Below are 19,759 nucleotides of genomic sequence, written 5' to 3'. Positions count from 1 at the left end.
TCAAAGTGTTTCGAGTGTATAAACATTAGCCGTGATGGCACTCTTTCTCTTATTCTGCTGTGGCATAGCAATTAGTTTTAAGAGTCAGACCGGATTTTAAAATTAATGACATGGACGTGTTATCCATTTTCACGAAAATCATGAACGCTCCGAAATGTGTAAATTTTCTTCGGCTTGTCATTCTCACCATGAAAGCGTCTTTCAATCGGGATAAGAAATGTGAGGAAATTAAAGAAAATGTAACAGAAAAACTGGCTTCAGCATAGCAAAATACACGAATTATAGTCGAAGAAAAATAATCGGAGCAACGGCAAATTCTCAATTTAAATTTTCTTTTTTCGTCATTATGCAACCGATTATGGCGGTGGAATTTATTAAATTGTTTTCCAAAGACGAACAACAAACTGTGAAGAATTTCAATATTGAATCGGAAATGAATAGTCTGGGTTCTTATGCTCGGACACCAGGCGAAAATATGAAAATACGGGGTGTGATTGAGAGATCAAAGTTATTGAACTAAATTTTTGCACTTCTACCGCATCCAAAAGAACACCAACAGATACATAGAATGTTTGTCCCTTAGACTAAATTCAATGATATTTTGGTACAAAATTTGAATACGACTTAGCGAATTCAAATTTTACGCCAAAATATCATGGACTGGGAAGCACTCAATTGACTGGGAACATCGATTACTCTTAAAGCTCTGATAAAACTAAAAGTGTTTTTTCTAAAGACGAACACACTGTAGATATCTTAGACTGGTCATATAGACAGGTAAAATTACGAACAGAATTACGTAAAATTTGTGGTCCCTACATGAAATACGTAACATTTGATAATGTGTGTTTTGCCGACTCAACTAGAGGTTAAATTAGCGCAAAAAATTTAAATGTGCCTACTAAAATGATCAAAATTAGTGAAAAACTCCATGTAAAATTGTACGAAATGTGTATCTTTATCTTATACAAACTGGTGTCGGGACAACATTTTATCGTACGAAATACCAATCTATGTAAGATTAGTTTAAGTTAGATAGACTGGCAATACGTAGTCGTAAAACTGAAAGTAAACCGATATTACGTATGTACACAAAGTACACCAATAAATTCATATGTCGATATCCCATATCCCATAGTCAATTTTTGTAAGGTGACCCAGCGCTCCGAACTAGTTTTTTCGTAAGAACCTGGACTAGAAGAATTGCAATAAAAAAAAACCAAGAAAAATATTTTGAATAGATTATTATCGATTAGTGAAAGGGCACCATAATTTCGCCTTGCACTATTTATTATGGTAACAGTTGTCTCCTATAACAACATCATATTCCATAATTTCGAGTTAAATTCGAATGATGTCATTCTTTGACTAGGCCAAAAAAGAAAAAAAAAAGTTGCTAGTAATTTCCAACGAAGTCAGAATATAAATGAAATGAATAAACATTTTGATACGGTTACTTCCAGGATGTTAACCATGACAAGTGTGATGAATACAAGAAAAGAAACGATAGAATTTGCTGTCAACTTTATTGTGTCTATGTCATCCTATTGAAATATCATGTAGCTTATTTACCGAATAATACCAAACTTATTACCAGCTTTACACACACATATATAGATGGATGTTTTGTGCACGAAAAAATAGTAGCAGAAGATGATAGAACATTAGCATTATTTTCCCATTATTCCTAGGGAATAAAAACAATGTAGCTCCACTCATGCTCATTGATGGTGGTACGACGGTGTATATATAGTATGCATTGTTCGTTTTCACAATAGGTTTTAGTTTCGATTATGCTTGTCGTCGTAAATAGTAAATTCGGTCGGCTTTATGGATTGTTTTGTTCATCCAGAGCCTATTTTTGGGAAAGTATTTTCACATAATTTCCCACATTTTCACAAATTTTCCTAGATTTTCCAGCATTTCTATGATTTAAAAAAAAATGGAAAAATTCAGGAAAATGTTGGAAAATAGGGGCAAAAGATTTCCCAAAAATAGTCACCGCTTTCATCCAATAGTCGAATCACTGGTAATTTTCTTCTCCATTAATAGGTTTACTGAAAATTAACCGATACGTGTTGCCGCAACACTGTTGCGTACAGCTCATCTGTTCAGTTGCGATATTAGTTCATGTCACGAGGAAGATAATTTTTCTTTTATCTCAAGTCTCTGAAATGATTTCCTCTCGAATGTTTGAGTGTTATAATCTCGAATAGGCACAGTAATAAAAAAAAACGTTGATTGGCAACCTAAAACTTAACAGAGAAAATCAAATCCGACAAAAAGTGATTACGAACCTGCCGTGGTAATGATTTAATAATAAAGATTTTAGTGGTAAACGATTATGTCTGCCGAAAGGGAGACCAAATATTATGTCATGATCAGATCAGATAAAATCTTAAATCCGTTAAATTAGGTTAAATTGGTACATGTCCTCGTGTCTACGCCTGTCAGTGTATATTAAGACCGACACACTATCCTCATAATTACGCCCACCAGGTGGCGTTATCTAAATTGGTAAGCTTTTAACGCTGGAAACATAATTAGTCGACTAACACTACAATGAAACGTACACATGATTACGTAGTCGTCGTCTACCTTATCATTATGAATGCTATTTTTTAAGATACGAAACATTCACAACATTTTCAGATAAGATATACACACAATGTGCTCTGACAAAAAATGATAAAATGAAATTCTCGATAAAAATCGGCAGAACTGTTAGTGTTGAAATGGACGTTCACAAGAGTCTTTTGGGTAAATTTAAGTTGTCCGAAGTAAAAATTGATCCGATTTTCGATGAGAAAGGCAAGAGTCATGATGCACCGCCTGTGTTTAGTGCAAAATTTTGGGCCGATCCGAGTCTGGTAAGTTTATAACATTAGTTATAGAATTGAGACTTATGGCTGTATCTTTACGTCTGTTTGATGTTCGTTTCTCTTAATTTTCAGAGCAAGAAAGAGGTTAGTGTGTTTACTTTTCTCATTGTATGATTCATTAACAATTTTTTTTGTAAACGAAACGAATTGTACACACAGCTAGTAATTTATGCATACAAAGTAAAGAATTGGATTCAGTTGGCTGAAGCATTGAATTCAGAATTTAGTGTGAATGTAACGTCTCATATCATTGATGAAGTTAAACAAGTGTTCTGGGAAACATTGCTATCGAGACCGATGGAATTCGAAGTGGTACAGATGATTGAAAATGTAAGTTGACAGTGTACACACTACTTGTTGCATATTAGACGAGTGATATCGCTAGACCTTAAAGACGAGCGGGGAAAACAAAAGATTTTTGAAAGTGATTAAAATTTTTTTTTTTTTTAGAGATTAAATACAGTAATACAGACAATGATGGCCCTCGCTGTCATACTAACTTTTTGATAAGAACTCGAATCGAATTGAATAAGAGAATTCCAATCAGAAATGTTCGTAGCTGATATCAACACTTAATAAAGCTCTGTAAAGCTCTAAGTATCGTGAAAGGAACGTAACATTACGAAACAAAATGCCTTAAATCATGTTACCTAATAAAAAGGTCGGTCGCAGTACATACGCTTCTTTCATTATGTGAAACGTTTATATCATTCAGTGTTATAAATCCGGATTTAGATAACTAAATTAGCTCATAAATGGGTAGAAAAAAGTTGAAAATTATTTTATCCACGGGAATAGCTGTTACGATTCATCAGATATTCAGATAAAGAATTCGCAATTTTGTTTCAATGTGCAAGGTTTCGTTGCCAGCTTTCGTAATTGTTGTGAGTGAAAATTCGAAAAAAAATGCCACTGCTGAGGTAAATACTTTCAGAGCAATTAGCTGGACTATTCGACGCAGCCACGCAACTAAAAATTAGCATTTAGAAAAATAGAAAAGTTTTATTTTAGGGGGGGGGGGGGGGAAGTCAGCCAAATTTAGACATGAATTTGCGTTGGCTTTTTTTGAGCTGGTCCACTCATAAACCAAAATTCTTAAACTTGTTTATACGGGTGAAAGGGAATGAGCAGTTTTGTTTATATGAGTGAGTGTACAGAGTGGTACACTATAACATCTGAAGCAAATTCATGCCTAAATTCAACTAACGTCCGCTGTACGTAAATGTTTTTGCGATATTACTTCTTGTAGTCATTCTTTGAGAATTTTTTGAAACATTTTCTTGAAATAAGTAATTTGAAAATTTTCACGAATTTTCAAGAAAATTGAATTCTCAAAATTTTTGGTTAAGTATTGAATTTCGAGAACTTCAAGAATTTTCAAGAAAAGCAATTTCCGAAAGTATGCCTTTTTTGCCACAAAGCCTCTAAGACTCAAATTTCGGAAATTTTATTGAGATTTGAACCCAGAACTCCGATTGAGCAGAGAGTAGTGACTATCCGGCTAAACCATTAACTCTTTTCAGGAATTATATTTCCCAAACAACGAAACGGAATTCATGCCATTGGTCAGCATTGCACTGGACCAGGAATTTTTCTGCAATTTCCAGCAAATCATTTCAATCAACCGGACCACGTCACGCAAATGTGAGGGCTGGGTAATGAGTTGCATCGAATCACACATTTTGAGCCAATTAAAGATCAAAAATTTCGACCAATTTACGATCACCAGTGCGAATAATAATGTTCAAATTAACATTCTCAAATACATCATCTGCTACGACAAGTTGGAAGCGGATCGGCAGAAAACCTTGATCAACAAATTTCTGGCATTAGAACCGCTGCCAATCTATCGCGATTTCTTCGAAATTGTATTGGGTATCTTGAATGACAATGGCGAAGTGTTCAACGAAAAATTTACCGAGTATGTGGAACTGTTCCGATTTGTCCATCCGGACAAAGAATTGGGATCGATAATAACGGCCGACTCGAATTTGATTGTTGTAAAAGCTTTTGCATCCGAACTACAAAACATTCTGACAAACGTGATAAAAAATCCAATAATCGACATCAACCGCCTGATGATACCACACTATCGGTTCTTCAAATCGTTTGATGTTCCGTTCCCCGTTTTCGTTGCATTGCTTGGATATAATGAGTTACTACAGGCAACTATTGAGTCCTCAAAAGACATCAAAACAGTTTTCAGAGATGCACAAGATAATGAAACGACTTTACTCACGTTTTGCATCCGTGGTTTCAAATACAATAAACGACTAAGTGCACGAAGCGATATTTCCACTGACTTCGACGACTGCATCGATATTTTGTTGAAGAGCTTTCCTGATGACACATTCATCCGCGATCACCACAATCCGATGGATGAGGCAGTGAAATACAACAACGACAATGCTGCTATCAAATTAATACAAAAATTCGGATTGACTCATCGATTTGTGCAAGTAATCAATACGAAGGTGTTAACGAAATACCTGGACGGTCATGTTCATAACAGCAAAGTTGGCATTTCAGTCAACTATAGATTTTTGAAAGACGAAACCATCAAAATTGTTATGAGAAAAAACACTCTGAAAACGTCCATTCAACATCCGGTCATTGCCAACTATGTGGAGCTTAAGTACAGTCAATTTTGGCCACTGCATGTAACCGATTTCCTTCTATTTATCATATTTTCCGTTATATCTCCGACTCTCTATTTCTTTATGCGAAACGAAACTCAAAACGCAAACTATCTTCTGCACTCGTCGATTCTGTATTCGTTCCTTCGATTCGGCCTACAAGTGGCCCTATTTTACTACAGTCTTCTCATTCCAAATCTATCCAATTCTTTGCACCAAGATCCGTCCGGCGATTCATTGCTACCGAAACCGTTGAGACGTAGTAGAATTCTGGCTGGTTTAACCGAAGTTTTGATTCTATTCCTGTTGATGGGATTCCTATTCAGCCATTTATTCACAAATCGACCGGAATATCTTTTCTCCGGTTCGATGTTACTAATGACAATTGAAATGACCAAAATGTTATCTCGAATATCTCCATCCAATGTGTCCAAGTACATTCTAATGTTTAAGACTGTGGCCGCTACGCTTCTCATTACGATGGGAATATTCTTTTGGATAATCATTGCATTTACGCTCGCATTCCATGTGGTCATTTATGTGGGCAAAACGGAAGAGATCTCAAAGCTAGATAATCTATGGACGTCGTTCACAACAATAATGACCATATTTATGGGTGGTCATGATGGGGAAGCGTTGAAGTTCAAGGGACTATGGAATTTGATGCTGTTCACAATGTTTGTATTGATTGCAATTTCTGTGTACAATTTGGCGATCGATTTGGCCATGGAAAAGGCAAAACTACTTCGAGACAATGGGGATTTTGTCAGCTTGGAAAAACAGTTTAATTTGATACTCGAGTATGGAACAATTTTCAAAATCGGGTAAAATGAGATTTGTCTTAGAGATTGTGATAACTCGATACATCTGTCCTGTTGCTCTAATCGTGTATGTGTTTATAAAATGCTTTTGTCAAGACGTACGTAATTAAGCTCGAGGGAAATATCTCTCTTTTTAAATGTGTAACGTACTCGAAAAGATGCTAGTACATCTACAAGATGTCTTCAATGCCCAGATCACTCTCTTTAAATACATTCAATTACACCTATCAGCTAAAGGCAGTACTAGCATCTTTCGTGCCCTTTATGGATCTTATTACGTGCGTCTACTAATTTCGAACATTTCAATTTCTAGTTCCGAGCCAATAACCAAAATCATTTACATCCGACGACCAGACGAGACGACGATCATAGAAGAACTGATCTGGAGAATCGACACCAGCATTGTGAAAAGACTGAAGGGATTCGATCCGAAAAATCGATGGAATTCTGAAACGGTTCAGATAACACAGCTTCGTTACAGTGCACTCAGTGCGATAGTCAAGTCAAATGAGGAACAATTGATTCGAACTGATAACAATGTGAAAATCGAAGAAATTGAGAAGACTGTTCATCAGATTGAAGATTTTTCGCTACGCATGGAACACAAGTTGAATGTGTTGCGGCAGGAAAGTGATTCAAGGAGGGGTCAACTGAAACAAATGAGAAATGGACTAAGTAAACTCGAGACTAAATTTGATATCGAATGCAAGCATAGGCACAAGCAACTGAATCGAATTTTAGCGGAAATGGAACAGCTGAATCGGCACATGAACGAAATTCGATCGTTTCAATTACAATCGAAAGGAGAATAATTATTGCATTTTGAAGTGAAGATTACTCCATGATAGTAGCTCGCCGAGCAGACTACATCGAACGCCACCAAAAACAACCGAATCTCAAATCTTATTTTCGTCTCGCTTGATGCAGATTGTAGTGGGGATTGTGCCTACAAATTAATCGTTTTTGTCTTTGATCAACAATAAACTGATATCATTTTTCGGCAACTGGTTTTAATACACAATCAAAAGGACATCATTTTATAGTTGCGTAAGCAAAAAGATCCATCCAGAAAAAAGTAATGTGCAGATGACTGTGTGACTGAAGAATCTGTTACTGCTTTCCTCAGGTAAAAAATCTCACTTTTTATGTGAGGTGCTGTTCCTGATTTCTTTCATTTGCCGTTTAAATACGAAAAGAGAGAAATCAGAGAAACGATGACAAACAGCAATGTCAGCTTAAATACGAAAGTGGGATTTTTTACGTGGGTGAACCATGACATTTAAGGCAAAAATTTAGTTTTCATTAAAACTTGCACTTTTTTTGTTTCAAGTCTACTCCGAATGCTGGCACTTCGTAGGATTTTACATGAATTTTACTATATGAGAGCTATTGTTTATTTTTGTTGTGATTTCCGATAGCAGATGACTAGCAAGTTTCATATTACTTTTCTTTGTATTCTCACCAATACCTTCCTTCATACCTATCAAAATACCGTCAAAGCAACTGTGGAAAGACAGCGATACTCTGTGGCATGTTGATGGAGTTTTTTTTTGTATTTAAAAAAGCCTTTTGAAGCCTTTGAAAATATTTGTCAAGGGCGTGTCCTTCCGAAACGTAGTTTACACCGGAGATTTGGTGAGAATATCCCATCCACGCGTGTACACATCAGTTATTACTTTACGTAGTAAAACATTGTACGTAATCCTCAACCCTGAGTTTATGTTTGGAAAAGACGAAGATGTAGAAGAAGAAAAAACGTCTTTATATGTTTAGGTCTTTCACAGAGGTTTACGTTAGGTAAATAAATTCAAATCGTTCAATACATACGTTCCACAAGACATGCTTTGAGGTAGATTTTGTGAACTCCCTATGTTATGTAAGATGTAAGTATAAATTCCTTGCAGTCAAATAGAAATCGATGCCATAATAACGTTAACATACTTTACAATATTTTATGTTCTTTGTTGTGTTCCGAAAAGTTTTGACTACCACACCCTTCTCGAATCGTACATACATATACGAACAACATTTTCATTTTAATAACTACCGGCTAATAGGAGCTTACACTTTTTATTTACGATTTATGGAGAAAAAAGGCGATTGAGGCTGGTGGAATTGATTTCGTCTGTACACCCCTTATGGTTGAGACAGTAGGTGAACATATGAAATACAGATGGGTGCTGTAACCTTTTAAAGTAGTTTAGAAAGTTGATGTTAAAAAAATCCTCAGGAAATGTTTCCCTTTACGACTTTTGCAACTAGTTCAGTTGGGTAGTCGCCTTTCGAAATACATAGTTGTTTAAGAAAATCCTGCCGTAAAAAGCCATATCCTTTTCGCATTGTCTGTGTGCTTCGGAGACACGGGCCTGACACTATTCACGATATTCTTCGTTTTTGCAAATACTGCTATTCACAGATAGTCCAGCCCGTGTTTGGAGAGTTCTTGAAAGCTTTTAGTTTGTATTGGGTTTAAATGGAAACGTGAATATTTGCGAGGAATACAAAAGTATAGCTCTTGAAAGCTTTTTAAAATCAAAGATACCAATTGAACCTTATTGTAGTCTTTTCAATCGAAATTGCATTAAAATACAAATCGAGCAACGAACTCTAAAGTAGTGCAGCCTTAGTGGAACGGAACGAACATTTATCAGTAGCATAACAAGGTGTTATCGAAGATTGAGAATCCTAGCAATTATAACGATTAAGCTCTTTTCAATTGAACGTCTCAACGATTCAAAACGAAGAGGAATCTCGAACTCTTCTAATGATTAAAGCTTTGGAAAATATCTGATATTTTTCTGAGTGGATAATTAGTCGATAAGTGCTGCAATTATGATGTTCTGAGTGGCTTTCCTATTGTTTGTGTGCTTTGGAGAGTTTTCGAAATCTTTTAGTTTCTAATGGATTTAAATAAAAAAGTGAATATTTGCGAGGAATGCAAAAGAAGCACTTGAGAGCTCTTCAAAATCAAAGATACCAATTGAACCTTATTGTAATCTTTTCAATCGAAATTGCATTAAAATACAAAACGAGCAACGAAGTCTAAAGTAGTGCAGCCTTAGTGGAACGGAACGAACATTTTTCAGTAGCCATAACAAGGTGTTATCGAAGATTGAGAATTTTAGCAATTATAACGATTAAGCATTGAAGCTCTTTTCCATTGAACGTCTCCACCATTAAAAACGAAGAGGACTCTCGAACTGTTCTAATGATTAAAGCTTTGAAAAATATCTGATATTTTTCTGAGTGGATAATTAGTCGATAAGTGCTGCAATTGTGATGTTCTGAGTGGATACAATTTTCGAGAATGAGAAAAGAAAACCTCTTCCAGTATTAAAAACGGCTTAAACTCTCCTATATAAATACAATCTCCCCGCTCCCGGCTTATGTCTATTTGCAAAAGAAATCGATTCGACAACCAGTGAAATGTTTCAGTAGATCTAATACTTCGCATATGGGGTTCTAAGAAAAAAATATCCATAAATCTCAATTTTCCACGAAAAATATATTAAATCAAGCAAATATGATATAGTGGCTTTGAGCAAATAACAAATACATCAGCTTGCGCTAGCATTAGATATTTTCAGAGAATAAATAAAATATTTGGTTGATGTTGATGGTTTTAATGTATAAGTAAAGTAATGCGAAAAAGAAATTTGAAACAATGCGAAACAAAGCTTCGTCATACATTCTTACGTTATCTGAAGCACGGATTTAGACAACTCAGTATGAAGCCACAACAAGTAAACAAAAACTAAAGTAAACTACAAGGTATGGAAGCGGGCGAAAGAATACCGAAACTAAAATTCCGTGAAATTGGAACGAATTCTCTGAGTTGTATTTGCTGTTAGTGAGCTAGTCAAATTTTGAATAAGGTATATATAATATGGGGAGGCTTATTGTACGATTTCTGTTCAAAACTTTATACATACAGCACACATACACGTTCGCTTTGATTTTATTCACCCGCTAGCTGTAAAATATTCAATGCATAGGTAATTTTCTTATTTATTATCAGAGCTGTTGGTAATATCAAACAATAAAACAAAGCGCTTAAAACAATAGACTTTGCATACCATTAAAATGTAGGAAAACATTTGCGGCCTCTTCTCTTATTTACGAAAAGATTATACGGAAGAGGGAATGGGAAATATTATCCCTCCCGTATTACCAACTTTGTTTCGCCAATAATTGAATTTTTCTTTTCATTCTTTAAAAAGATGAACAGATAATTCGTAGTCAAAATTAATTTGAATGAAGCCTGCAGTCGAATTAAGCGTACAGTTTTAACTTGCCGAACAAAACATATTCGCTTCGGGTGGGTGTGTTCTCCGTTAATAACTAAAAAAATCCTTTCAACTATGGAGACTTTTGAGAAATGGTTGCTTCTTCTACGAGCAAGAATTTAGAATCATTGAATCTGCTACTTCTGTTGTTGATATTATTTATAGTTACAAAATCTGTTACTTCATTTGTATTAATAAACATTTTGCTTTTATAACAGAGATCAAGCTGGAGTTCTATGCTTATATTCAAAGATTTTATCCATCTTGATTGTTGCGACTTTTGTATAATAATGTCGCGTTTTTTGCGACTGAATGAGATTAAAAAAATCTGCTCTAGCAACCAAACTTCGTTTTGAAGCAGTCAAAATACCACTTTATTTTGATAAATGCGACACTGACTTATTTTTAATAGAGTTGTCGCGCCGCGCTCTTTTTTGAAGCAATATCGACGTCACGCGAAAAAGAATAAATTTTGCACATCAAAATGACGGAGCAACACACAAAAAAGACGTAACAATCACATATTATTCATTTCTGCAACTGCGCTGCGAAAACTGAACTTTATCATGCGTGATTTGGGTGGCGATTGAAGGGTCTTTTTTTCTCTGGTTTTCTATGTTTTACTTTTCACCACTCCTTCTGAACATCTAAACAATTAAACGTTGGGAAAGTGGTAGTTTTTGTCACCCGATGTGGTTATCAATCTCGCTTCGCTCATCACATCACATCTAGTGACAAAAACTACCACTTTTCGCAACTGGTTGCACAAATAACTATTTCGAACACCGAAATGGCAACCGGAGACGTAATATTTTCAACACAAAAAAGGACATCGCTGCTACTTCTGTTGTTGAAATTATTTATTGTTACAAAATCTGTTACTTCATTTGTCTTAACAGACATGCTTTGCTTATATTTTCTTTAAAGTTGTGGATAACAGATAGAGGATTTTTATTCATAGATGTTATCCGTGTTGCTTGTTGCGACGTTGGTTTATTAATGTCGCGTTTTTTGCGACTAAATAAGATTTATTGATAAACATTTCAGATATAATACCTCGATTCTAACAACACCCACATAACTTTACTTTCCTCAAAAATATGACTATGAAATCAAGCAAATAAAATAAAGCAAACAAATGTTTTTGTTCAACCAATAATTGGATATTATTGTCTTTATTCTTCAAAATAATTCGTAGCCAAATTTTCTTGCAATTACACCTGTGCCGGCGGCTGTTTCAGTCGTACAATATTTATTATTTTTTTTAAGCAAACAGAACGCACACAGAGTTGGGTATTTTAATTTTACTTTTCACTTCCAATATAGGGTGGGATTCTTTAGCACTCCCAATTTTTCAAAAAAAAAATGTCGGATGTGAGGAGGTAGGGAACTATAATTCGCCAATGTTTGGTGAAACAAACCGTTTTTTATCAGAACGAATTTCGTCTGTTTTGGAACGAACTATGAGATGAATGACGGGAATCATACTCCTTCTTTAACTCGGTATCAGCGAATTTGCACCATACACGTTCCACAGAAATTAACATGACTTTACTCCGAAACAGTAGACAACGTATTTTATACATTCATCTGTACGGGAGATTCTACCTCACATGTATATTAGGTAAATATTATTATATAAACCTAAGCTATTATTGTGTAAACAAACACATTTTTCCCTATTAAAATCAATCAATTCTGTATGACAGTTTTTCGGTATGCGATCAGCTATATCAAACTGAGCTCTATGTTATACATGGGGATGCTGGGACACAATGCAAAAATTGCTATGGGTGAAGCAAGTTAAATTGGCTCTATCAATATCGTAAGCTGAAATCATTTTTAGTTATTTGTGCTGAGTATTAGAGAAAAAAAGATAAAAGCTCTTCGGCTTTTACACCATTTTTTTGCAATATCTCGGTATTAAAATTAAAATCAGCAAAAAATCTCGTCTCACAATGGCAGGAGCGCGATATAATACATATAATATGCACAATGTTATAATAACATTGTTAGGCCCGTACGAATTATATGGGACTCATAGGTTTACTGTGAACATTTTAAGGGGAAGGGAGTAAGTCGAGTAAGTGCTATTTTAAAATGGTCAAGGTTTTTGTCTCTGCTGACCACAAATTGCAGCAACTACTGCGGAAAAAAGGTTATCCAAATCGGTTCATGGGATCGGTGCCTTAGAGTTTTAAAGCTTAAGTCGGGGTATTTGATATGTCTGTTTTTCGCCTTTATTTCGAGCAAATATAATTCAATTTTCGAATAAAAGACCGTAAAGCGGTGTCAGTGTTATAGGTTTCCAACAAAATTACCGACAGTCACCATACTGGATTTTAGCTGAAAAAGGGCGAAATTATTGGCCACTGGCTATGCATTCGGTGTGTTTCAGGTGATGCATTTATACACCCCTATATTGAGCTATATACTGTTATGTTTAACAGTTCACACTCGTACGGGCCCCTTTTCACGGTTTCTATGTTAAAATCAACACCTTTCCGTTGTTCCGTATAACAATTTTTATGAAAATTGAACTTTTACAATTTTCCCACAAAAAGTAGTACGCTTTTTAGCCTTAGAATAGGGAAATTAAGCGATGCTTCCAGCGACTATTAGACCGGTTATCGTTGTTCTTTTAGAAAATTTGTGAAAATAACACTCAAGTACGGTAAAGCGTTACCTCAGCAGGTGTGCACATTTTTTTGGATGAAAGTGATTGTGATCATTAAATATAATGGCGTTACTTGTTCATTCGCCATGGCATGTGCTTAAATCATATCACAAGAAACAATTCGTCTAATAGATATGCAATTAACCTTTTACAAATGGCAAGCATTATGCTTGAAGTGTATCACCTGCGAACGTTCTTTATAACTTGGCAGAATACTTAACCGCACTGATTGAATTTTTTTGATCTAAGTGCTTTCAAGTGATTGATGCGAAATCTTTTACTTCATTTCGTTTTAACATTTATTTTGGTATACATCATGTGTATAACGTGGTAGCTTATTGAGCAAAAAAATAAAAACTGAATTATAACTCACCCATATCATCTATGAACGGGGCCATTCTCAATGTAACACCGACTAACAACAAACACATAATTAGTAATAAACAGGCCGTTGCGATGATTGTCCAACGAGCTCTTTGTGGAAGATCATCTGGATCGATTACCTGTAAATATGTTCAGAAAATACAGTTAAATGTTGGATGACAAAAAAAAACTAGATGGGATGGGTGTGAACATAACATGATATAATGTGGTAGTGATGAAATATAGTGGTAAAATATAAAAATGTTGTACAACATAAATATACCGAAAAATGATTGAATTTTGAGCGACAGCTAGACGATTAATGGAGCTTTTGCATTTTTATTTCATTTTAGAAATTCCTTTACAGAGTAACATTTGCAGAGGGCACTAAAATCAAGAATGTTTTACCAATCCATCTACCACTACACGGTATTATATGTTGAATGTTTCAGCATCTGAATTACGAGCCATTTATAATGTCACAATATAAAGTCACGTAAACATTGATTCATTTTGAAAACAGTGATTTTGTCATGAAATATGATTGATACTTTTCAAGTGCTCAAGTGCTCTATTTTGTATTGTAAACTTTTCTCTGTTTTATCTAACGGAAGCAACCACTGTTCCCCTTTCTTTCCTGTTACGATTCGAAGATTTGCAATATTGTTGACAGTCTGAACACTTTCAAAAGATTAATGGTTCTGACGAAATGGAATTAAAGTATTTTTGAACTTGTAATTGAAACACTGATGCTTGCTCGCTTCATTGTTTACTATTTGCTCTTGAAAAATATTTAGCGAAGAAAATGCTTAACAAACAATCGAATCCCTAACCATTGAGGAACGACCAATCATCTGCTATCGCCAACAATAACCGTCGATGATAGCTGGCAAGTGTTTTATTCGGAAAATGAATATACAAACAAATGAAGAAATTGAGATTTCATATTTGTAATAGAATTCACGCCCTGCGGGAAACATTGCGAAAACCGCACTGGACTGGAACCCACAGGGAACGCGGAAAAGGGACAGGTCCAAAATCACGTGGAAACGAACAGTCGTCGACGAAGCGAGGAAAGCCGGGAAAGAATGGACGGAAGTAAAGGCGCTCGCTCCAAACCGAATTCGATGTAGACAATTTGTAGACTCTCTATGCTCCCTCGAGGAGTAAGAAGTCAGATGATAATGTAGTGCAGTTGATAAGGACCATTTATACGAGAACGTTCACACTCGTATAAAAGCTGGGCTACCTCTCTAAAAGTTTATTTTTCTCATTGCAAAGCAGGTAAAATTATCATTAAGGAGCCTACTGATAATTTTACCTACTTTACAATGAGAAAAGTTAACTTTTAGAGAGGTAGCCTAGCTTTTATACGAGTGTAAACGTTCTCGTATAAATGGTCCTTATCAACTACACTAATGAATAGATTTCAAATGACGCGATACGCTTGCCATTTGTAAAAGATTAAAGTTTGTTTTGGTATGTAGAGCTTAAAAGCTCAAAAAAAAACGTCGCGACCAGTCCAGTGAAGACACATTAATGTCCCTTCAGCGTATGAAGAAGTTTTTCTGTATAATTTTCTGCATTGGGCATTGGGGTTGAAATAAGCATATCACTGAACCAAGCACTAAAACAGATGTTTTAACAGTAGCATCGCAACATGTCAACCTTTCACTCACATTTTATGTCAAAATAATTTGAAAATGAGTGCGTTTAAGTACGAAAATCAAATTTTTATGTCCTCCGGGCGGACAATAGACCATACCTGTTTTACACTTTCATTGGACTTGACGACAGAGTTATTCATTGACAGCACGACAGAGTAAAGTTAACCAGGCAGGAGCGCTGATTTGACAAGAGGCCTGAATAATCTAGTAGCCCTATATTTTTTGCGAATAAAATTTTTCAACTTATGTCAATGAGTTCATTTTCATACAGTGTATTAGGTCCCTTATTTGACGTTTCGAAAATGAACCGCTCCTGCCTGGTTTATTTTACTCTGCCGTGATTGACAGTCCTGCGACAATCTGTTTCGATTTACTAAAATAGAAATTTTTGAAAAGCGTACGAAATCGATACAGACTACTATAAACAGATGTCATCGCAATAGCTTAAAATATAATCAGGCTTCAGGGACATTCTGTGTGTGGGTTGAAGAAACGTCAATGGGAAAAATAGCTTTAAGCTATTTTTGTCTGGTGTAAGTTGAGTAGTGCACTTTAAGCATGAGTGGTACTTTAAACTTGACAGTGTGTCGCACAACTGTAAAACACTGTAAAAAAAACCATTTCATACAAAATAAGGTAAAAGCAAAATAAAATGATCGAGTCTGGTTTTTGACAATTGAAATTCAATTGTCAAAAACCAAACTCGATCATTTTATTTTGCTTTCATTTTAGTACTTTATTCGGTAGTTGTCCACTCAAATGTGTTCAGAAAATCGCATGAAATCGCCGTGAGGCGTGAATAACCTTATTTTCTACAACGGTGCTGCATTGTAGTAGCCTTCGGAAAAATAAGTCGTCAAAATTTTTGCTCCGCAAAATTTTTGATCAAAATTTTAACATCAAAGTAGAATTAGCCTAAAGTGACCATAAATCAAGCTTGGATATTCTGCATTTGCGAATCGTCTTGGATTATGCCATTGAAAAGCGAAATTGACCGGATCACAATGAAATTGGGCAGGCATTTATCAGAAGCGAAGATGGGATTTTCCGGCCTACGGTCGTTTCAAGGATTTCTTGCACATTAAATATTTTCAAATCTGATAGAGAAGAAATGGGTGCGTTAATCTACCACGAGGATATCAAGATGAATTTTCAAGAATATTAGTGGTGCCCTATCAAAACATTTAACATTGACCGTGTTGGTTAAATTTCGATTTCTTCAGCCAATAAAGTCATTAGATACAAAAAAAAGAAAAAACGGTGCTGCAAAAAGTGAACTTTCTCATGCCTCATTTGGGTGGCGTCTGAAGGGTCTTTTTTTCACTGGTTCACTAGTGGTCTTACTTTTCGTCACTAGTTACGAAAAGTAAACTACTTGTCACCACTAATCACGAAAAGTAAAGTACTTTTCGTCATAAGTGACGAAAAGTAACTAGTGTTAACGAAATGGATTAATAGATTGATAAAATTCGGAATAAATTGGCCATGAATTAATCAAATTTATTAAAAATGAAATAAATGGAAAAATTACAACACGAAAATGTGCAGTCATGCAGAATGTCTGCTGGAAAATTGACTATGTTTTGAGAATTTAGACAGAACTGAATTGAAAGAGTTTCAATTGCACAGACTCGGTTATTACCACTAGTTACTAGTGACTAGTATCTACCACTAAGTTATTTATAAAAAACAACTAATTTTTAACAAAATTCAGTGAATTATTGCAGAAGCGACACAAAACTAAATTTTCCGATTAAACAGCAATGAATGATTACTTGAAAATCTGGGTAATCTGGGTAATCTAACGATTACATCAATTGAAAAAGTACGAGTAGAAGTTGAATCAACTTAGTTGATAGATTTGCACCGGTAAATATTTAAACCATGAAAATTAAACCATTTTCAATTGCTTGTTTAGCATTGAGATGTTTCGCGTCATGTGTATTTGAGATACGTATACACGGCCATGTATTTAATTACAAAAAAAGTGTGTGAAGTTTGCATTTAGAAAGTTCACTTTTCGCAGCTGGTTGCAGAAAACGTTGTACGCAACACGTTCCGAAACGATGTAGTTTTCGTCACACGATGTGGTCACATCATATCTAGTGAAGAAAACAATCTCTTTTCGCCACTTGTTGCATAAATTACATTTTCCCGCTCAAATGGGGTGAGAAGATGGCGTTTTGTTGACGCTCTATCTGATGACAATTCAGGTGAGAAAATTTTTATTTTCTCAACTCCAACTTTTCCCATTGGGTGAACAAGAGTTTTATTCTCTTAGTTTACAAAAATGGTGAAACAAATTAGTAAACAAATAACCAATTCCCTCTCCAGTTCCGTTCATATTGGTAAACAAATAACGATTTCTAGATGATGTACTTGATGTGCATAGTGGTGCAAAAATCTAAAATAGAGTTACTCGTAACGAGTGAACTTGAGCTCTTGCTTTGAAATAAAATGATACCGACATGAAGGTATACAAATACATAGGTACTGGTACATACTATGGAAAGTTAAAGCGACAAATCACAGAGGAAAATGCAGACTAATGAAAACACAAAATATAATCGGATTAATGGATTGAACATGATGCCTACATTGCTATGGAATCCACTGCATCGAATATTCGATTTCATTTGGGATTTTGTAACAAATATGCGAAACGAAATGTTTTGGAATGGTACAAATGCGGCATATCAGCCTGATTGGCATCGAATAGAAATGCAAAATTTAACGCTAGCTACTAAATTGGACTTAAAATTTCATATTTCCATATTGACGGAGGGAAAATCGAACCTTCGACATTTTTAACCCATGCCATATATCGTTACACTACCCTAAACCTACACTACCTTAACAATGGTAGTTGTATTTTCTCAACACAGTCTTTCGTTTCATTTCTCGACACAGTCGTTGTATACAACTCTACTCGGCCTGTGAGCTCGTGTAACAATCCACACACCCAGTGCCTAAGAAAACATGCATCACTCTGGGCACTGCTCCTGTTCATGCTAGAAGCAGGGCTGTGCTCTGTGCCACTAATAAGTGTTATTTAATGGCATGTCGTGCCAGACAACTCTAATCTATGATTTGTTTTACCTTCGCCTGTCTCAAGTCGCAATAATTTATGGTACAGGTTTCCGACCGTGACCTCATTAAAATTGACTTTGGGTACTGGCTAGTAAGAATTTCCGTCTTATGCCTTCAGTGTTTTAACACCACTAATAACAGTGTTACTCAAAGATTTGAGTTTCTTTGCTTGCGATACGATAATGTTTCAACCTTCTACAAACAGCACACGGCAAACATAAATATTTACCGAGTCACGTCATTTGCTGTAAATATTTTCAACAGATTTCGCTAAGCTCGTTTGCATGCTTTTCTTGGGCGTTTGCTGCATAAGACATTTTGGTAAAGTTCATTGCTTTTTTTGTCATGGATGTTTTAAACGGATGTAATATGAGCGCCAGGAACATGTTACAAATACAATATCCTTCAGTGTTTCTTTTCTTTTTGTTACAATATCTCTGGAAGACTCTCTGGCTACACTGGTTCAACACTTCTCTATACTTACTTTCACACTTTGATTGTCTAAATCATGAACCAAAATTTTTCTTTTCCCCACTTTTTTCCCATGGTGCTGATGGTGGTGGTTGTGGTGGTGGTGGTGATGTCTAAAAATATATTTTATTTTGTTATCATAAGCATGATTTGCTACGTTAGAATCTATATTTGGTAGAGTGTTACAGTTCGAACATAGGACAGTTTTCGAACAATTGAGGTTATGGACTACAACTGTGTTATAACGAACTGAACACTCTATTCTGTTAGGGAAAATCTTCCTTTATTCCTATGCTTGTTCGAAAGACTGTTAGTGGCACACTTTACACACTCCAATGTGAGCTTCTGATTGTACTAGATAGTGAGGTGAGAGTAAACAACGGAATTGTTTATTGTTTATTTCATTAAATGATCAGTCTTTCACATTGATTACGATGTTCTTAAGGAAAAAAGCATCCTTGGCACAGAGCGGACGACTTTCCTCTCATGGATGAAGAATTCTTCCAGAATTTTTATTCTAAGTGTCAACTTAACGAAAAATTAGTTTTAAGCAGACAATTTTACCTGTGTTTGTGCTTCCTATGGCTGGGCATAATAACGTCAAGATCTCTATTACGGCTACCGTCCATTTGAAGCGATACATCAAACACAACATTTTCATCATACTGCAGTTGGCTAAAAGGGAAAATTCAGAGTCACAGTAAGTTGCTTTGCAATTTATCTTATTTTACTCACAGAGGTTGATTCGGGGGCATGCTCAAAATGCAATGCTGGAAACCGTTGGATGAGGGATAGATCAATAATGGATCCGAACATTTGTGTCCTCGTTCTAAAAAAAAAGTTTCAATTAAAAGAATTTGAGACAC

The 19,759-nt window shown here is 35.5% G+C and overlaps 2 protein-coding genes and 1 long non-coding RNA gene across 3 annotated transcripts in view; 2 read left to right on the top strand and 1 right to left on the bottom strand.

Moving 5' to 3' along the window:
* Nucleotides 1-19,759, bottom strand: part of LOC119068982 — a 61,914-nt gene that overhangs the window by 28,505 nt on the left and 13,650 nt on the right. Inside the window, exons 3-6 of the mRNA XM_037172856.1 lie at nt 19,629-19,722; nt 19,458-19,568; nt 18,907-19,006; nt 13,676-13,805 (exon numbers count right to left, since the gene is read on the bottom strand). Coding sequence (XP_037028751.1) covers nt 13,676-13,805; nt 18,907-19,006; nt 19,458-19,568; nt 19,629-19,722 — 435 coding nt within the window. The remainder of the gene's footprint in view (nt 1-13,675; nt 13,806-18,906; nt 19,007-19,457; nt 19,569-19,628; nt 19,723-19,759) is intronic.
* On the top strand, nt 1,768-16,830 carry LOC119069479. Its single transcript, XR_005086341.1, has 3 exons — nt 1,768-1,778; nt 12,472-12,477; nt 16,585-16,830. It is a non-coding gene; the product is annotated as an uncharacterized LOC119069479 (long non-coding RNA).
* Nucleotides 2,705-7,338, top strand: LOC119068907. The gene is made up of 5 exons (XM_037172769.1): nt 2,705-2,870; nt 2,955-2,966; nt 3,042-3,212; nt 4,406-6,342; nt 6,653-7,338. Exons 1-5 carry the CDS (start codon nt 2,736-2,738, stop codon nt 7,149-7,151), a joined length of 2,754 nt encoding a protein of 917 aa, XP_037028664.1. The 5' UTR covers nt 2,705-2,735; the 3' UTR covers nt 7,152-7,338.

The sequence above is a fragment of the Bradysia coprophila genome, chromosome II (genome assembly GCF_014529535.1).
Source record: "Bradysia coprophila strain Holo2 chromosome II, BU_Bcop_v1, whole genome shotgun sequence".
In the NCBI taxonomy this organism is placed as follows: Eukaryota; Metazoa; Arthropoda; class Insecta; order Diptera; family Sciaridae; genus Bradysia; species Bradysia coprophila.
This window is presented reverse-complemented; position numbering and strand designations above follow the sequence as displayed.